At 42.7% G+C, this 18335-nt stretch overlaps 2 protein-coding genes across 3 annotated transcripts; one reads left to right on the forward strand and one right to left on the reverse strand.

The window, feature by feature from the left end:
* Positions 1 to 1067: 1067 nt before the first annotated feature.
* On the forward strand, positions 1068 to 5214 carry kcnv2a (potassium channel, subfamily V, member 2a). The gene is made up of 2 exons (XM_010877300.3): positions 1068 to 3279; positions 4350 to 5214. The coding sequence occupies exons 1-2, from the start codon at positions 1978 to 1980 to the stop codon at positions 4626 to 4628; spliced, it is 1581 nt and encodes a 526-aa protein (XP_010875602.2). The 5' UTR covers positions 1068 to 1977; the 3' UTR covers positions 4629 to 5214.
* A 2828-nt stretch (positions 5215 to 8042) lies between these two features.
* pum3 (pumilio RNA-binding family member 3) lies at positions 8043 to 18224 on the reverse strand. 2 transcript variants are annotated; one of them, XM_010877299.4, is made up of 17 exons: positions 18170 to 18224; positions 17730 to 17807; positions 17307 to 17540; positions 17029 to 17167; positions 16835 to 16910; positions 15493 to 15586; positions 15289 to 15355; positions 13020 to 13194; positions 12546 to 12649; positions 12369 to 12447; positions 12190 to 12288; positions 12044 to 12097; positions 11741 to 11964; positions 11104 to 11326; positions 10020 to 10107; positions 9800 to 9890; positions 8043 to 8947 (listed from the first exon to the last, which is right to left on the reverse strand). In XM_010877299.4, the coding sequence occupies exons 1-17, from the start codon at positions 18207 to 18209 to the stop codon at positions 8821 to 8823; spliced, it is 1992 nt and encodes a 663-aa protein (XP_010875601.1). In that variant the 5' UTR covers positions 18210 to 18224; the 3' UTR covers positions 8043 to 8820. The 2 variants fall into 2 exon arrangements, with proteins under 2 accessions (XP_010875601.1, XP_012992527.1); XM_013137073.4 differs by lacking the exon at positions 18170 to 18224 and adding an exon at positions 18009 to 18159.
* Between the last annotated feature and the right edge of the window lie 111 nt (positions 18225 to 18335).

An 18335-nucleotide genomic window follows, 5' to 3' on the forward strand; every position in this document is an offset into this window, starting at 1 on the left:
TTCCACCCAGGGCTTAAGGGTTAATTTTTGTAGGAATCAGGCCTGAGGCCTGTTATTGTGCCTCTAGGATTATAATCCTTCATATAAGCCAGTGGTTTATTAAGAGTTGCATGCAGATCAGTGTTAGTGGGAAACATTGCATGAGGTCATCAGAATCCGTAGGGACTTCTACTTATTTCTGCTCTTGTTGCGGTGTGGGAAGTGGTTGGGAACCACTGATGTAGTCTACCATTGAAATGCATGTACTGCCCTCTATCTACATAGTGATGATAATGGAAGGATGTTTTTGTTAGATCTACAAAAGCAATCATATAAAAAAAAAAATCTGCACCTGTTTTCCATATAAATTCACTAGAACATAGAATGAAGACCTAAACAAAATGTCTGGCTACATTAGCCTACTGTACAAAACAATGAGACTAAGTGTAAACTGCAGTGAAAGTGATATCTACCAATTGCACAATATGCCTTGTTAGTTCAATATTTAATTCAGTTTTATTAGGCTCAGTTGTGGGTCAGCTCTTGACACATTAAGTCTAGAGAGACAAATAGCAGGCGGTATTGTTCATTCTGATAAAGGAAAGAATCTCTTGTGGACCGTAATCATTCCAAGTTTTGTGTGTGCGTGCGTGCGTGCGTGCGTGCGTGCGCGTGTGTTAATGAGTATAGTAAAACCAGAAAAAATTTACCTCATTGGGACCTTTTGCCGGTCCCCGTGAGGCAAAAGTCAATTTCCGACTAAGGGTTTAGGTTTAGGATCAAACTTACAATAGATTTTATAGTTAGAATTGGGGTTTCTTTAAGGTCCAGGCGTTGTTGGTTAAGTTTAGGGTTAAGGTTAGGCATTACATCTAGGTAAAGTTTAGGCATAAATGTTACTTTATTGAGGTTAGGGTTAGGGTAAGGGTTAGGTTTAGGGTTCAGTTTAGGGCAAGGGAGCATGCAATTTCTATTTTCTGGTCCCCATGAGGGTAGCTGTACAAACTTGTGTGTGTGTGTGTGTGTTGACCCGATACGCTATGTTTCCAGCTGGCCCGATTATTCAGAAAAGCTTAACATGCATTTTGTCACCTTTTTGATCCGAGCAGTTATTCCTTTTTTCAACTGTTTAAATATATGACTTGATGTGAGGTATAAACCCTAGCTATTGCAACCTTTAATCTCAAACTATGACTCCTGCATATGAACAGTGTTTGCACCAATACTAATATCACTAATATTTAAACCATCTCCATCCTAACCTTAAACCCGTTATAAACATAACCTTAATGTAACCTTGTCGGGCAGCTGCTTATCAACATAGATGTTGACTCTGTAAAATATCATAACCTGACTTTCAGAGATTATGAAGCCACGCCTTTGATACATGTATGGAGGGATGTTTGTGCAATTAAAAACAAATGAAACGCTACACGTTTTTGATTAATTTGCAGTTTTCCATTACTTATTTGTTGGAGTGAATTGTGGCAGCTGCAAATCTAGGGTTGGTATCAGACAACGGTTGCCTTGCCTTCAACGATTCCTCAGGGTAGTAATAACAAACTGTCCCGAACCAGATGGAATAGTGTTAAACACATCTAAACTCGAACTGGATTCACAATGCATCCTGACTATTTCCCACAAACAAGAAGGTCAGTTAGGATCTGTGATAGAGCACGCAGCGTTCCGTGATGCGGCAAGGGGATTTGATCTGTGAATGTAAGGCACATGAAAGACAGGGGGGGGCATAGACAGAAAACTAGAGACAGTCCAACCGAAAGAGGGAGGAGAGTAAAGGGACTGGAAGGGGATAATAGTATTTAAAACTTTAAGCACCCAGATCCTCTCAGTCAGCAATAATAGACAGCCAGGGTGGTTTCTCTCTCTCCTGGTGTACTGCCTTGAGTGACTCAGGGGATGATATTAGACACATAGAAATGCATCTGCACCACTCCACGAGCCGCTGCTTCTGACTAGTGCCCTGGGCAGATAGCCAGGATGTTCAAGAACAGGAGACAGAGCCTCTTCCCCAACTACAAAGTTGGGGGAGCAGGTCTTATATACAAGGACCCGGAAGAAGACTACAATGTTCCTTTAACCCAAAACAAGTTTGTGAAACCATGGAACTCCATGCAAGAGCTCAGCCGAGACATCTATGATATTTACGCAGAATACGAAGACGATGAAGATGTAAATATCTCTCCAACACGAGGCCTCTACTCTCCTGCGAACTATATGCTGAATATCAATGTGGGTGGCAAGGTGTATAAGATCTCCTACAAACTGGCTGCCAAGTATCCCAAGACAAGGATTGGTCGCCTGGCAACCTATACAGATCACAACAGGAAGTTGGACCTTTGTGATGACTATATGGTCCAGAACAATGAGTTCTTCTTTGACAGGGACCCTGACATCTTCCACAACATCTTCAACTTCTACCGGACGGGCGTGCTCTGGATCAAGGATGAGGTGTGTCCCAGGAACTTCCTGGAAGAGATCAACTACTGGGGAGTGAGGATGAAGAACACCCACCGCTGCTGCCGGAACTCGTTTGAGGAGCGCCAAGATGAGCTCAACGAGCAGCTGAAGATCCAGCGGGAGTTGGAAGCAGAGGTGGAGACGGAGGAAAACGAGGAGCTGTTCCACGGGATGGCGTTCGGCCAGACACGCTGCTTGATCTGGAATATGATGGAAAAGCCTTTCTCCTCGGTCACCGCCAAGCTAATGGCTGTGGCTTCCAGCTTCTTCGTGCTGGTGTCCCTGGTGGCAATGACGTTGAACACGGTGGAGGAGATGCAGTACACCACCCCCACGGGCCAGCTGAGCGGAAAGACTTACGGGGAGTACGTGGAAACCTTCTGCATCGCATTCTTCACCATGGAGTATTTATTGCGCCTAGTGTCCACGCCTGACCTAAGCCGTTTCGGGAGAAGTGTCCTTAACGGGGTGGATCTGGTGGCTATCTTGCCCCTCTACCTGCAGCTGGTGCTGGAGTGCTTCGAAAGCGATGAGTATGCGAAACACCAAGACATCGAGACGGTGGGCCGGGTGGCCAAACTTGGCCAGGTGCTGAGAATCATGCGTCTGATGAGAATCTTCCGTATCCTGAAGCTGGCGCGTCACTCCACCGGGATGAGGGCATTCGGCTTCACACTGCGCCAGTGCTACCAGCAGGTGGGCTGCCTCTTCCTCTTCATCGCAATGGGGATCTTCACCTTCTCTGCTATGGTGTACACGGTGGAGCACGACGTGCATCAGACCAACTTCACCAGCATCCCTCATGCGTGGTGGTGGGCAGCTGTAAGTTCGCCCCGATTTGTGTCTGAGGTTGTAGTGCAGTTAAGTGGGCCTCGTTTGCTGAAAGGCTGGTATGACGTTGTCGTTGAGTTTATTTTGAATTGTTTGTACTGTTATGTTCCAACAATAACTGTTATTGTTATAATACAAAATATCAATGTGTATCTTTTTCAAGGTGTTTATGGGGTAGACTAGTACAGTTTTGATGACACAAACGATTGGGTTTTACATAGCATGGAACAACATTGTTTCCTTGACACCTGCAGATTCTGATTTGTTCACTTGCGCTGACATTCCGTGCAGGACTAAGTAGCTTTGGTCAATAACGTGCTGCCAGGCATGGATGACTTCGTCACACTCCTGTTACAGTAGCCTATTATCACTGTCCTGTCTGGACGTCCTGTTTTGATCAGGGCTGACAGTTCTAACGTGGTAAATGAATGCAACGGCATAAAGGAGGGATGAACTCAGGGTCCCATGCTCTGCCAGGGGAATAGCATTTAGGGACATCCCTTGAGGAACCCCATTTAAAGGAATTATGAGGACATGACAATAGATCTTTCATATGGATATGTCTATTCACTGTCCAACCTAGTGCTTTTATTCTGTAATTTCATTAAAAAAGCTTTAGCGGGGCCTTTGGGTGAAACTCACTATGTCACTTGTCCTTCCCACCCATTGACTAATCCTGTACATAAAGCTTCTAATATGCACTCTCCTTGGCCTCCTCACAGGCCTGTCGTCTCTGGAAGAAATTAAGAGACCACTGCACCTTTTTCTTTCCTTTCCAAAAAACTCAAAAAGGAATGGTTTTGAGTGAGGAATAGAGGGGTTAATATGAAGAGACCACTGCAAATGGAATGCTTCTGTTCCTCACTCAAAACCTTCCTTTTCAACTTTTTTGGAAAGGAAAGAAAAAGGTGCAGTGGTCTGTACAAGATGAAGGGTCATCTCAGGGCTCAGACTGCACTGCAATGTTTAAACCAAACTGCCTGCACAGTGGTATTGAAGTCCAGTTGTAATTTCCCGGCGGTCTGCCAACAGAGGTAACATGACCGTTCTTTTTACCTCAGGTGAGCATCTCCACTGTGGGCTATGGAGACATGTTTCCAGAGACCGTCCTGGGCCGGCTGTTCGCTTTCATCTGCATCTCCTTTGGGATCATTCTGAATGGCATGCCCATCTCCATCCTGTACAATAAATTCTCAGACTACTACATCAAGCTGAAGTCTCATGAGTACACCTCCACACTGAAGGCCCGGGGCAAGGTCAGGTTCGTCAAGAGAGTGGCCAAGAGGTTTACCAAGTGCTGTGACGACAAAGGACGCAGACAACCTGGCGAATGCCATTAGAGCACTGTGGGAGATTCTCAGTTCAGTGAACATATATGCTGTGACAGCATGAAATTATTTCTACCACGTGGGTTTCCAAAGGAGTGGAGTTGCTATAAATCTATGTTTACTGTTATTGTATAACTGGTTCAGTTCAGAATTGGATTCTTTAATGTATATGCTTTTTATTGCTTGCATATTTTTCAGCATTGCCAAACATTGAGAATTGTGTAGGAATTGACATGCTTGGATATTAATGCTCCCAAGGAGCCGAGGGGAGGCTTGCATTATAGCAAAAATACTGCTGGCAAAGTGTACTGTATCATCATGTTATTCATTCTGAAAAGGTATACTGGTGTTCATTTGAAGAGTTGAATTGTCATAATAAATGGCATGGATCAGAGTTAAATGCCCTGAAGATTACAATATTAAAGACCCCAATCTGCCCTCTGTGGCTGCAGCTAATGTTCTGTAGGTTGGGGTCGACTTCAAATCTGATATGATGTTTTCCTTACTTGCCTTTACCATGTTAAAACTCTAATTTGGTTACATTTCAGGTTTAAAAACTGTTCATTCGTATGGACTAAATGAGGCCTTAAAAAAAGTATTCCCCACCATCCGATCACAGAGCAACCCCCCCCGCCCCCCCACCACCACCACCACCATTGCTATGTCATCCCAACAGTAAGATATAATCCACAGTAAAACAGTTGCAGAAATAATATGTTAAAAATGCACCATCTGGATGAATCTGCAGACAGGTTAAATACTTGGCCCCTCCTCTGTGTATGGCATCTGTGTAAGATTGAATCTTCCCAAAGCCGATTTATGAATATGGAAGCAGCTTGCAATGTTAGCTAGCTAGAAGATTAAAAAGACTAGGTCACTGTGATCTTGTATATTCTTAATGTGTTTGGAAACCTCAAGTACTCCTACAAAAAAAAGTAAATATTGTCACTCGAAAGGTTCACCTGGCACAGCCCCAGATAATGTTAATGAATTTCCACTTATCAGAAACCACAAATTAGCTTAAACTTTGGACTCCATGTTAATGCAGAATTAAAGTAACACTGCAGAAAAGCTGTAACAAAATTACAGCACAGCTCTGATGTTGATTTTGATTACCAAATAGCTGAATGGTCTCAAGAGGTCTTGATTAACCAAATCTTCAATAGTAGTGGAAGTCAGACTAGCATGTGACTAAACTTTCAAAATAGTGGCCACACAGGAAGCCAGTGATAATCCTCCAAACTGATGAGAAGAATGCCAGGCCTTTGGAAGGAATAAGCTTTTTCCTCAGCTGACTGGTTCCATCCAAATCAGGGGGCAGGACAGATGGAATATAATCAGCGCACACTAAATGCATTTGCAAGCGTGAATGCAGGCTTCCGCTTCCAACACAGATAAAGAGGCTACCAGTAGCCGATACAGGCTGGCACAAAGTCATGACTAAGTGCTCCCCGATTGTCATAACCCATTTATTGTCATGTACCCCCCCCAGACATTCACTATGCATATCCAATATCAATAGGAGCTATGACATGTAATCCGTATTAGTATAGAAAGTGATACTGAAAAATATTGACGGTCACAATTGATACTGTTGGTAATATACGCTCACCTAAAGGATTATTAGGAACACCATACTAATACTGTGTTTGACCCCCTTTCGCCTTCAGAACTGCCTTAATTCTACGTGGCATTGATTCAACAAGGTGCTGAAAGCATTCTTTAGAAATGTTGGCCCATATTGATAGGATAGCATCTTGCAGTTGATGGAGATTTGTGGGATGCACATCCAGGGCACGAAGCTCCCGTTCCACCACATCCCAAAGATGCTCTATTGGGTTGAGATCTGGTGACTGTGGGGGCCATTTCAGTACAGTGAACTCATTGTCATGTTCAAGAAACCAATTTGAAATTATTTGAGCTTTGTGACATGGTGCATTATCCTGCTGGAAGTAGCCATCAGAGGATGGGTACATGGTGGTCATAAAGGGATGGACATGGTCAGAAACAATGCTCAGGTATGCCGTGGCATTTAAACGATGCCCAATTGGCACTAAGGGGCTTAAAGTGTGCCAAGAAAACATCCCCCACACCATTACACCACCACCACCAGCCTGCACAGTGGTAACAAGGCATGATGGATCCATGTTCTCATTCTGTTTACGCCAAATTCTGACTCTACCATCTAAATGTCTCAACAGAAATCGAGACTCATCAGACCAGGCAACATTCTTCCAGTCTTCAACTGTCCAATTTTGGTGAGCTTGTGCAAATTGTAGCCTCTTTTTCCTATTTGTAGTGGAGATGAGTGGTACCCGGTGGGATCTTCTGCTGTTGTAGCCCATCCGCATCAAGGTTGTGCGTGTTGTGGCTTCAAAAATGCTTTGCTGCATACCTCGGTTGTAACGAGTGGTTATTTCAGTCAAAATTGCTCTTCTATCAGCTTGAATCAGTCGGCCCATTCTCCTCTGACCTCTAGCATCAACAAGGCATTTTCGCCCACAGGACTGCCGCATACTGGATGTTTTTCCCTTTTCACACCATTCTTTGTAAACCCTAGAAATGGTTGTGCATGAAAATCCCAGTAACTGAGCAGACTGAAATACTCAGAGCGGCCCGTCTGGCACCAACAACCATGCCACGCTCAAAATTGCTTAAATCACCTTTCCCATTCTGACATTCAGTTTGGAGTTCAGGAGATTGTCTTGACCAGGACCACACCCCTAAATGCATTGAAGCAACTGCCATGTGATTGGTTGATTAGATAATTGCATTAATGAGGAATTTAACAGGTGTTCCTAATAATCCTTTAGGTGAGTGTATAGTGCTCTGCCTGTAATAAATTCAGATTATTCCTACGCTTCAATATTTACACACCCCTGCCCACTTATCCACACACCAGCCCTAATTACATATAGCCAAATTCCCACATGCCAATACCCTAACATTGGTCCAATTAAGGACCATTAATTAACATTGGTCCTATTATTGGTCATGCCCCACCCATATCCTAGCTCTAAACGCGCTTTTCTAATACAGCTCATTTCCATTAGTTGCGTAATTCATCCTGCTACCATTTTCGTTAAGCCTGTATTGCCAAGTCACAAACATTAACCCACTATAATCAGCTCCTCACAGCACATCCCAACCTCTGACCTGTAAACGGTGATCATTTAATAGACAAGTCCTACTACCATGGTAGAACACGTGCCCCAGACTCATTCCCTCTGGATGTCCATCCAGACCCAGTAAAACCCATAAAGCATCCCATATCCCCACACCCTGTTACCAATTATAATCTATGGGCACGCTCATATAAGAGGTCTAACTCAGTGCCCAAGCCTGTACATTCACACAAGCCCAATATTCCAACAGACCACGTTTTTACTTTAAGTATTGAGAGAAAACATTGACAAAACATCGTACTTCTGCATTTTAGCCCCAATATTTATTCAAATCTGTACTTCAGCTGCAATTGACCTACTACAAACATTTGACCTTGTAGTTTAACCTATTTTGTTAACTCTGGGGTTAAAATGGGATTGATTGAAGAGACCAACATTAAAAAATTTTAGTTTGTATGCTAATTTAGTTAATTAGACTATACACAGCCAATTCCTGCTAAAATAAAATTAGTAAACCAAAATCTCTAAACACCATAAGGCTAATGGTAAAATCCTGAGATCATCCTGAGCAAGAACATCCATAACCCAACTCAACTTTAAAGGACAAAAAAAATGATTTAAGTTAGTAAGACAGACGGTAATCTCTCATATTTGAATATATCACAAGCATTATGTATTCAGTGTGCTGAAAATGAAGGCACATATGTGAACTACACCCTTTGTGTACTAAATCAATGGTTTTCCTTTAATCGATTCTGGCTCTTCAGTTGGCAAGTACAACTTGAAAATACCGGTCAGTTACAAAATAATATGGGAACAGTCTTTTACATTTAAATAGTTCAACACAACTTTACAAACAATGTAATTTATTGGGCTGAACATGTGGTACACATTGGTATCCTCTGTTCTTCCCCCTCCATATCATTCTAGTGAATGGGCCACGGCGTTAAGGTGAATGGACAGGGTGGAGAGAATGGGCAGTGAAAACCTGTTGTAATGAAAACCTGTGACTCCAGTTGGTGAGGTCACAGTGGTGGGTCCAGGGTCTCTGAAGGAGTTTCATTTAATGGGAAACAGTATCAGGCCAGTTTCTCCAGCAGAACCTCCACGCCTTTACAGTTCTGGATCTTCTGTAGTTCTGGAGTGTAGGCCTTCAATCCCTCCCTAATCTCTGTGGCAACACTTTCATCTGCACTGTTCAGGAGACTGGGGGGAAACAAAACCAATAGGTTGAGGAAGGAACTTTTACAATCATCACAAAAATATCTTCATTGGAAAGCATACAAGCTGGTTCCACAATTTTTTAACAGTACTTAAAAACAAATTTAGGATACTAAAAGCAAAGCAATCTGTAAATGTCTAGAATCAGATACATAAGATACATACAGAGGACAGCATGGAGTAAGTGTCTTACATGAATTACAAAAGGCCATTGGCACAAAGTGCCCCCCCCCCCCCCCCCCCCCCGCTTAGTGACGTTTCACAATGGGAAGTTGTGACCCATCGCCGGTCCCACCCCCTTCTTCACCCACGTCACCATGACGAAGAATGAATCCTCCCTGGAGCACCTGCTTAACCACCCCCGTCGACCTGCCCCTCCTCCACTTAGACTCAACTTCCCTGGCAGCTAACAGCTAGGACGATGTGACAAGCAGGAAAGATGTAGGGATTAAAGTAACATTAAATGTTTCTAAGACAGAACTTTCAGAAGACCAAAGTAATCACATCTTGTTCAGTCTTCATTTTCAAGACGGGTGTTTCGAATTCCTGAAGTGTCAGGCCTCCAGAGAGTTCCGTATCCAACTTAAATTACCATTTTCACGGCTCAATGAGTCTCACTGTCATGGTACATGAGTAAGCACCGTTCTAGTTTCAACCAGTTTCTAGGTTCTGGACTGTAAATAGTTATGAGGCAAACAGAGGAGATTAAAAAGTGCAATCCAATTCATCGGTAGCTGGAATATTTGTCCCATTAACAGTTTCTCCTTTATTGTTAGGTACCAATGTGTTTGCCTTGCAGCATGTCTTTTGACTATGACATTTTGTAGAGGAACTCACCAGCAGAGCACGAAGGCCCCACGGTTCATGGCGGTCCACGTCTTCATCTTGTCCAGCCCCACCTTGTCCAACAGGACCCTGGAGAAACACTCTGTGAAGACAAGACAGAGCCGTGGTCGGGAAAACACACTTAGAGACGTGTTTGCATCAGGCGTGAGTAGAGAACTGTTCCAAATTCCCATCTGTAAGCCAGAGGTCACATTTCTGCAGTCAATTGTACCTTCTCTGCCTGTCTCCTTCATCTTGGTGTCTTGTTCGATCAGCCACTTGAGGACCAGATGGCCAGCAGGATGTTCAGCCATGTGAAGCTAGAGAACAGGACACAGAAGGACAGTGTGTTCACTTTCTGAATACCAAGCTTTGCTGGAGCACAAGTTCAACATTTTGAAGTCAAATTTAGAACATTTAAAAGTGAATGGAACTACTTAAAAATCTACTTTTATTACTGTTATAAACTATGTGCATTGTGCAAAATCTCATGTAGAAATGTTTAAGAATACTCCCAGGTGTTAATATTTCTGAAAAACACAAACTGTTCTACAGGCCAGAACAGTGTGTCCCTGAAACTGAGCATGTCCAATAATCCTGCAGCAGAGCTGCCAACCAATCTTGTTTAGAAGTACTACTTCAGCACAGTGACACCCCCACCCTGGGATCCAATCACGGGCGAGCGACACCTACACACCTCTCAAATCATAGTAACACGGTGTTCAACATGATTTATAGTTATGCTGGCAGAATTGTAGGCTACAAACATAGTTATTGAAGAGCTGCCAATAACCAACTTGAAAAAAAGTTGGTATGTGCACTCATGGTTTTCCCTAATGTTTCTGGCACAGTGGGGATATCCCAGAGGCTGTAACCAACGCTTGGTTAGGGGCTCGGGGATATCAGTGACCACCTTTTGAGTGTAGGGGCTTGGGCTTTAAACCAAGAGATTAAATTACATAAAACCATTTAGCCAACAGCAGACAAAAAAATGTGGATTCTGAATGAACTAAAACACTCAGCAGTAAGGTTAATGGGCCGGTTATTTTATGGGTGAAAACAAAGCGAGGACCTGCCAAACTGGATATTAACATCATGTACACCCGAAAGAACATCAGCACGCCTGTTCATGACAAACATCTTGCCTAAAAACCACTTAAAGATTTATATTTTACCAGTGCACTTTGACCTCAAATTGCATGCATCATAAGCAAAACATGTCCAAGCTGGATAGCTCTGTTGCAGTTAACGAAACAGACTGGAAAACCTGAAGGACATTCCAAAACAGAATTCTCCTTCGCCTCCCCATCCCTCACCTGTCCCTCCACTCCTCCGGGGATGAAGTCGTCTGCGGCCACCTCAGCCACAGCCTCCATGGCAGGGCGCAGATCCCCGATGGCGGCCCCCAGGATTTCACTGACTGTGACGCTGGAGGCCTTATCCATCACCATGGTGCGGGCATGGTCACACAGGTGCTGAAGAAGGGGAGGAGACACCGCCTCCAGGAGCTCCTTCCGGCGAAGTGCAACGTCTTTCTTACTGCACAAAAAAACATTTCTGTCCAATTGGGTTCCCAGTAGCAATTCAGGCATGATAAACACCTGTAGCATATGTTCAGACAGCTATTCTCCATAATCTAGCCAGCTGGTGACAGGCAGCGGATGATTAAAGTACAGTCATCCTCCCTCATCTGGCCAGCTGGTGACAGGCAGCGGATGATTAAAGAACAGCCATTCTCACTCATCTGGCCAGCTGGTGACCGGCATCGGATGATTAAAGAACAGCTATCCTCCCATAATCTAGCCAGCTGGTGACAGGCAGCGGATGATTAAAGAAAAGCTATCCTCCCATAATCTAGCCAGCTGGTGACAGGCAGCAGATGATTAAAGAACAGCCATCCTCCCTCATCTGGCCAACTGGTGACAGGCAGCGGATGATGGAGAAAGGACTCACCTGTGGGCATTTCCATCCCCCTTTTCCAGGACCTGAATGATTTCCGGTAGAAGATGGGCAGGGTCTCGTGGGCTAAGCAGGTAAAGCAGCACTTTCTTCCCATTCTTATTAGACAGGATATCGGGCAAGGAGGTCAGAATCTCCAACAGGACGGCCTGCTTCACTAGCTTGGTGTCGTCTATGCAGTCGAAGGCAGCCAGGAGGACTAGGAAGGAATACTCTCCCTGCAGAGGAAACCGAGCCAACGATCAGTCACGCTCGCCGTTACTCACCATGGCAACCAAATGCACTTGTGTTGCTTACCGTTGCAAACTTCTCAATGTATGTCTTCATGGTTTTAATAATGACTTTTCTGTCCTGGAAGATAGAACATACTAATCAGGTTACATACGAAGGCCACACTGGCCAGTGATTGGAGGATTATCACTCTGACCGGCCTGAGTTCACACCTTGGGGGTCCCGTGCCACAGGCAGTTCATCGCCACTCTGGCGCCATCGTGGGTGTGGGCCATGTACACCACCGACTCCCTGATGGACTCGATCATTTCCTGTCAGTACACACAATCAAAGGGTTTTAGTGACATGGGAGAATTCACCCTGTCATTTCTACACGGGTCATTCTACTAACCGTCCTCTGTTTGGCTGGGGCGTGCAGGAAGAAGTCAAGAAATACTTTGTGCACCAAAGAATGTTTGATCACAGCCTCTCTGCGGAGAAGAGATCACAGGCATAAGATGAAAATGGTAATTTGAGTTTTTACAGTATTCTGTGGGTTACAAGCTGTGTGTGTTTCAATAACTCTCACTTCGTGGCCATGGGGGTAAGGATCTGCTTCATCTCCTCCAAAATGCTGTTCACCTTGTCTGGGTTGGCCTCCAGAACCTTCTCTAGCGTGGGACACACTGATGACTAGAAATAACAGATTAAATGTCAGTACCATCCTCTCCAAAACCCCAGAAAGGCTGCCTCTTAGCAATGGGTACTCAGAGTCTGTTCACTCCGGACAGGTTTCAGACAAGAGGTTCCCTACTCAGATTGGAAATCCTTGATTAACCCCAACAAGATGTTTTTGACGTGGTATCCCTGAGCAAAGAACCAATTTCAACTCAGTGTGGTTCTGGTTATTAGCTGAAAGGCTGAACCAGGTATTCTTGCCCAGGGCGCCAACAAAAATATGCACTGTTTGGCAGAACTCAAGGAACACAAGTTGAGAACTACTGCTCTTGACTCTTAGGACTACACAGTTCCACTGTTCCATAGCAGGAAGATGTGTCCTGACCTTGAAGACTTGGAACGTGGTTCCGTAGAGCTCCTCTGTGAGCAGGAGTCTCTGAGAGAGGACGGCCTTGTCGTTGTAGGCGTACTCCACCACGGACGACGCCTCGGAGTGGCGCAACATCTGCCTCACCTTCCCTTTAAAGCCCACCATCACACCGGCCACCTGCTCTTTGCTCCTGTGGGACCATAAACAGGCCTGACGTCACATTCCCTTCACACACCTTTGTCAGGATTACTGCTTTAATCTGGAACATCACGGAGCCACAAACTACTGGTGAAACTCAAATGAGATCCAAATGAACCGTTTTGGTATTTTATCATGAGCCCCATTAGACACATCTTCCTGGGGCCCAAACCTAAATGCAAAACCCAAAAGGCTGGATATGCATATACACTCAAGCTAAACCATTTAATAAAACACTACACAAACCAAGCTATGCCTTGATAATAGGATAAAATATCCCAGTCCGTTACTATCTGAGCCCTGAAATCAGATTATACTCCAAACATCTGGTAGCTTCAGCCAAGGTCAGTATTACAGAGAACGCTACAATGAGCAGAGGTAATTACGGACATGCTCCTATTTCTATGTATACTAAACAACACATCAGGGAATCCGACCCACAGATCAAGCAGCACAATTAATCTGAATGGAAATATTGGCATGCAAGCAAAGGATTACTATTAAACCATGTACATGGTATCGGTCTGGATTTTTTCTACAGCAGTGGCAAAATAATTCAGGTGGGTAGGTGGCTGTGGTATATATATTAGTCATATATAATCTTCAGTACCAGTCAAACATTTGGACACACCTACTCTTTCAAGGGTATTTCTTTAGAATTAGCTAATTTTTCCCCAAATTGTAGAATTACTGTGACAATATCAGAACTACAAAATGTAGATACCAAAAAAGGTTACATGTCTCAAAATACATTTGATATGTAGATTCTTATAAGTAGCCAACCCTCGCCTTGATGAGGGGTTGCACACACTGCATTCTCTCCACCAGCTTCAACTCACCAGGATTGGATTTCAATTGAAAGGTGTGACTTGCTAAAGTTTTTTCAAGTGCAGTCACAAAGGAAGACCCAGAGTTACATCTGCTGTAGAGGATAAGTTCTTAGTGTAACCAGCCTCAGAAATTAGCAAATAACTGCAACTCAGATTGCAGCTTGAATAAATGCTTCCCCAAGTTCAAGAGGAGACTGAGTGAATCAGGCCTTCATGGTGGAATTGCTGCAAAGTAAACACCACTGAAGAACCAATAAGAAGAAACTTGCTTGGACCAAGAAACACCAGAAATAGACATAAGACTGGTGGAAATCGGTCCTTTGGTCTAATGAGTCACCTCCAGGCTGCTGTGTAAGGGAGATTTGACTAAGGAGAGTGATGGCGTTCAGATGACCAGGCCTCCACAATCACCCGACCTCAAACAAACTGAGATGATTTTGGATGAGTTGGACTGCAGAGTAAAGGAAAAGCAGCCAACAAGTTCTTAGCGTATATGGAAACTCCTTTTTGAAGACTGTTGGATAAGCATTTCAGGTGACAACCTCATGAAGCTGATTCAGAGAATGTCAAGAGTGTGCAAAGATGTAATCTAGGCAAAGGGTGGCTACTTAGAAAAATCTAAAATCTAAATGTATTGTCATCGGTTTAACACTTTTTGATTACTACATGATTACATATGTGCTATTACATAGTTTTGATGTGTTTACTATTATTCCACAATGTGGAAGTAAAAACGGTAAAAATAAAGAAATACCCTTCAATGAGTAGGTGTGTACAAACTTTCGACTTCTGAAATCAATAAAGTCTTCGTAAGAAATTTAGTCTGAGTGAGTTTTTCTTTAAACGTTTGAGAAAGAAGGGACTATATTGCCTGCTTATATCAACTGCCCTGAGGCAATAGTTAATAATCTGGAAGTTTATTCAAAAATGGTCTGTTTGTCTACTAATATGTTACATTTCATTCCTGTAACCAATTGTAACAAGGCACATTATTCCCATGATGCAAAACTTGCTATAAACAGAGCTGCACAAGGAAATATGTTTTGAGAAATATCAAGATTTTCTTCATCGCAATCATCAACCACACTGTGCATTTAGAACATATTCTCTGAACGTGACCCTGCTAGTTGAGTTTGTGTCAGGTTGTAATTGCAAATAGCCAGGATCTAGCCCTATCAGCACCAGAATAATACATATTTTTGCCCAGGCTACAATATTCTGCATCTCTGAAATGTTTGAGAAAAAGGCTCACTTACCCATACATTAAGAACTTCTTTACAATATTTCTGGCGTACTTTGATTTACTCAGCTCAACCATATCATCTACGGAAGAAAATAACACCACTGAGATGAGTGCACTGTGATTGATGAGAGCATTGCAACTGATGACAAAAACAAGTGACTCATTACTCAGAACAGCAGAGCATTACAACAGAACAACAACAAAACAAACCACTGACCTTTCAGTTCATCAAAAACCTCTTGTCTTTGCTTGTCATCACCAAACTGGATGAAACACTGTAGGACTCTGGTGGAATCGTGAGCAAATGCAATCTGAATAAGAAAACACAAATTAAATCATTAATTCCAGTTTGAATTGAGCCTTTGGATGTCATGCACTGAAAACCTAATTAAATTATTATATTGTTTCAAGTTTCAGTTAAGGTTTATTTGTCAAATGCACCGAACAACACAGCGTTTTCCTGCACAATGAAATTCTTGTGACACAGCGCCCAACAACTACGTAGTGAGTGTTAAGAAGAGTATATAAGCAAAAATATAGCTTTGCAGAAATTAATCAAATATAGCAACAATATACATAACACTGAACACTAGCAGCTGTTTAAAAATAAATAAATAAAAGTACTGTAAACTAGCAGCAATCTGGGTAGTATTATTGAACATATAGATATGGCAAGTATGGCAGTAATATACATAAGTGTGAACTAGCCGCAATTGGTATAGTTATTGAATATTATAGACATGAGTGCAATAAGCTTATGAATGGTGGCATAGCAAACTACAACTACATAGTGGGAATTAAAAAAAGATTACACACAGCAAAAAATATCAAGGGAATAAGCAATAATATACATAACACTGTACATAGCAACAGTTTAAAAAGATACTGTAAACTAGCAGCAATAATGGTAGTAGTATTGAATATTGTAGATATGGCAAGTATGACAATAATATGCATAAAAATGTAAACTAGCATCAGAGTAGGATGGTGGTGTATGAACAGTATGGTAGAAGCATTGTGTATTATAGATACATATGAGTGTAATATGCAAAGGAATATTCTAATGCCCATTAAAAATACCTGAAAGGACATCAGAGCAACTGGAACGTTCATGTGTGATTAGTAAGATCATGGAATGTTACTGGTTGAGGAGCCTTTTGGCCGGAGGGGAAACTTTTAGGTCTGGAAGTGCGTGCTACAATGCTCCTGTAGTGTTTACCAGACGGCAGCAGTGCCAACAGACCATAGCCTGGCTGGCTGTGATCCTTGACGATGTTCCGTGCATCGAGTATGGTAGATGCCTTGCAAGGAGGGGAGATGGTGGACAATGATGCACTTAGCAGACCGTACCACCCTCTGGAGGGACTTGCGGTCTGCAGCGGAACAGCTGCCGTACCAGGCAGTAATGCAGCCTGAGATTTGTGCTCAACTGTTCTGCAGTACTCAAGTACTGGTGGTTGTCTTAAATTCTCTAGTGTGCCATACTATCAATTTCAGAAATCTAAATAACAGATTCGAAATATGCCTTTCAGCAGGGTAAATGTTAAGCCTGTACTCACCGTTTTTATCTTTCCCTTAACGAGTTCCTGAAGTTCTTTCATGAGTTTGATCCTCTTCTCTTTGTCGCAGTCTTTTCTGGGTTATCACAGACAGACAGAAAGCACAGGTGTAAACGTAGGCTTCCAAATCCCAAAACCTCAGTTTAGTAAAACCGTTGGTCAAACACCTAAACAGATTAGCTTGTGTGACCTACCTTCTGACTATCTCCCACACCTGCTTGGCTCTGCTCACTATCTGATAACTGTCCTTCTTCTCGATCTGCTGACGGTTCTGTTTAAGCTCCTTCTTCTGCTGCTTGAACTCATCCCATTTGGGCTTCTTTGCCTCAGAACCTGAAAATTTAAAGATGTATAATTTGTACAACAATCTAAGAACTTGCTCATTTCGGTATCTAAGAAATAATACTGTTTAGAGAAACATTTAATGCATCATCATAAAAAAATTGCCTATTAAAAGTGAAGACATTCATACCATGCTCCCCTGTGCCCTTTCCAGGGAATTTTCTCTTCTTTGGGAAATTTCCATCGTTCGTTTTTTTCAAGTATTTCTTAGGAGCTCCCTTTCCTCCAGACTTCACAAACGTCTTTCCGTTTTCTCCACTGTGAGGTTTAAATGGTCGTTTCCCAGGTGGTTTACCGGTTGGTTTACCCTTTGGTTTCACTAATAGTTTCCCCATTGGTTTGGTCCCAGGTCTACCTGTAACTTCTGAAGAGAGATTGACAACTTAAGCCTTCAAGCGGTTTATTTATATCCGACAAGAATATTAAACCAAACTAACATTCAATTGCATTACTAGCGAACAACACAACATATACCACTACACTTCACACAAAAACGAATGGTTTATTTTTGTTAATACCACTACTACTACATTGAATTTTGGGACTAACTTACCTTTTCCTTTGTGCCACTTCTTGTCATCTTTCGGCGATAAGCATTCTTTTTTGGGTTCCATTCTCAATAACTCACTGACTATTATACAGAATTAACACAAGTAAACAGCGCTATTATTAATGAGCAAATTACAGTATGTACTAATCATAGTCCCATCGGGTATACTTTGTGTTAATGTCAATCGTGTTTTTCATCTGAATAAATGTATAGCTAAGCAGTGCAGTAGCTATCTAACAGTCATTAGCAGATAGCATTTAGATGGATCTCTAACATACTTACAGTAGTTAGTATCCCATGCACGAGAGAACTCAACAGATAATATATGGCATACAATAATGAAATATGTCTGGGGGATAAATATTGACTAATAAAAGTGCGATGTCAACAACATTGTTTCTAGATGTTGATACGCAGCAGTGAAAATAACACACGTTACATACCTTCCCATGCGTTCTTAACGTAACGCTTTACGGCATACATCTTCCAATCAGAAAAAGTCCTGACTGCCGTAAAACGCATGGTTGTTTATGATTGCGACATTGATACGGCTTGACATACAATGTCCGAATGGGATAACGTTCGCTTTTAATTGCGGCTTATCCGTGT

Source organism: Esox lucius, chromosome 14, assembly GCF_011004845.1.
Source record: "Esox lucius isolate fEsoLuc1 chromosome 14, fEsoLuc1.pri, whole genome shotgun sequence".
In the NCBI taxonomy this organism is placed as follows: domain Eukaryota; kingdom Metazoa; phylum Chordata; class Actinopteri; order Esociformes; family Esocidae; genus Esox; species Esox lucius.

Bases quoted from the DNA above. Each gene is read 5' to 3' on its own strand.
- kcnv2a (XM_010877300.3), top strand. From the start codon at position 1,978: ATGTTCAAGAACAGGAGACAGAGCCTCTTCCCCAACTACAAAGTTGGG. The intron at 3,280-4,349 runs GTAAGTTCGCCC...TTTTTACCTCAG, and splicing joins ATGCGTGGTGGTGGGCAGCT to GTGAGCATCTCCACTGTGGG.
- pum3 (XM_010877299.4), bottom strand. From the start codon at position 18,209: ATGTATGCCGTAAAGCGTTACGTTAAGAACGCATGGGAAG. The intron at 16,911-17,028 runs GTAGGTCACACA...GTGATAACCCAG, and splicing joins GTGTGGGAGATAGTCAGAAG to AAAAGACTGCGACAAAGAGA. The intron at 10,108-11,103 runs GTGAGGGATGGG...CCTGTTCTCTAG, and splicing joins CCGGAGGAGTGGAGGGACAG to CTTCACATGGCTGAACATCC.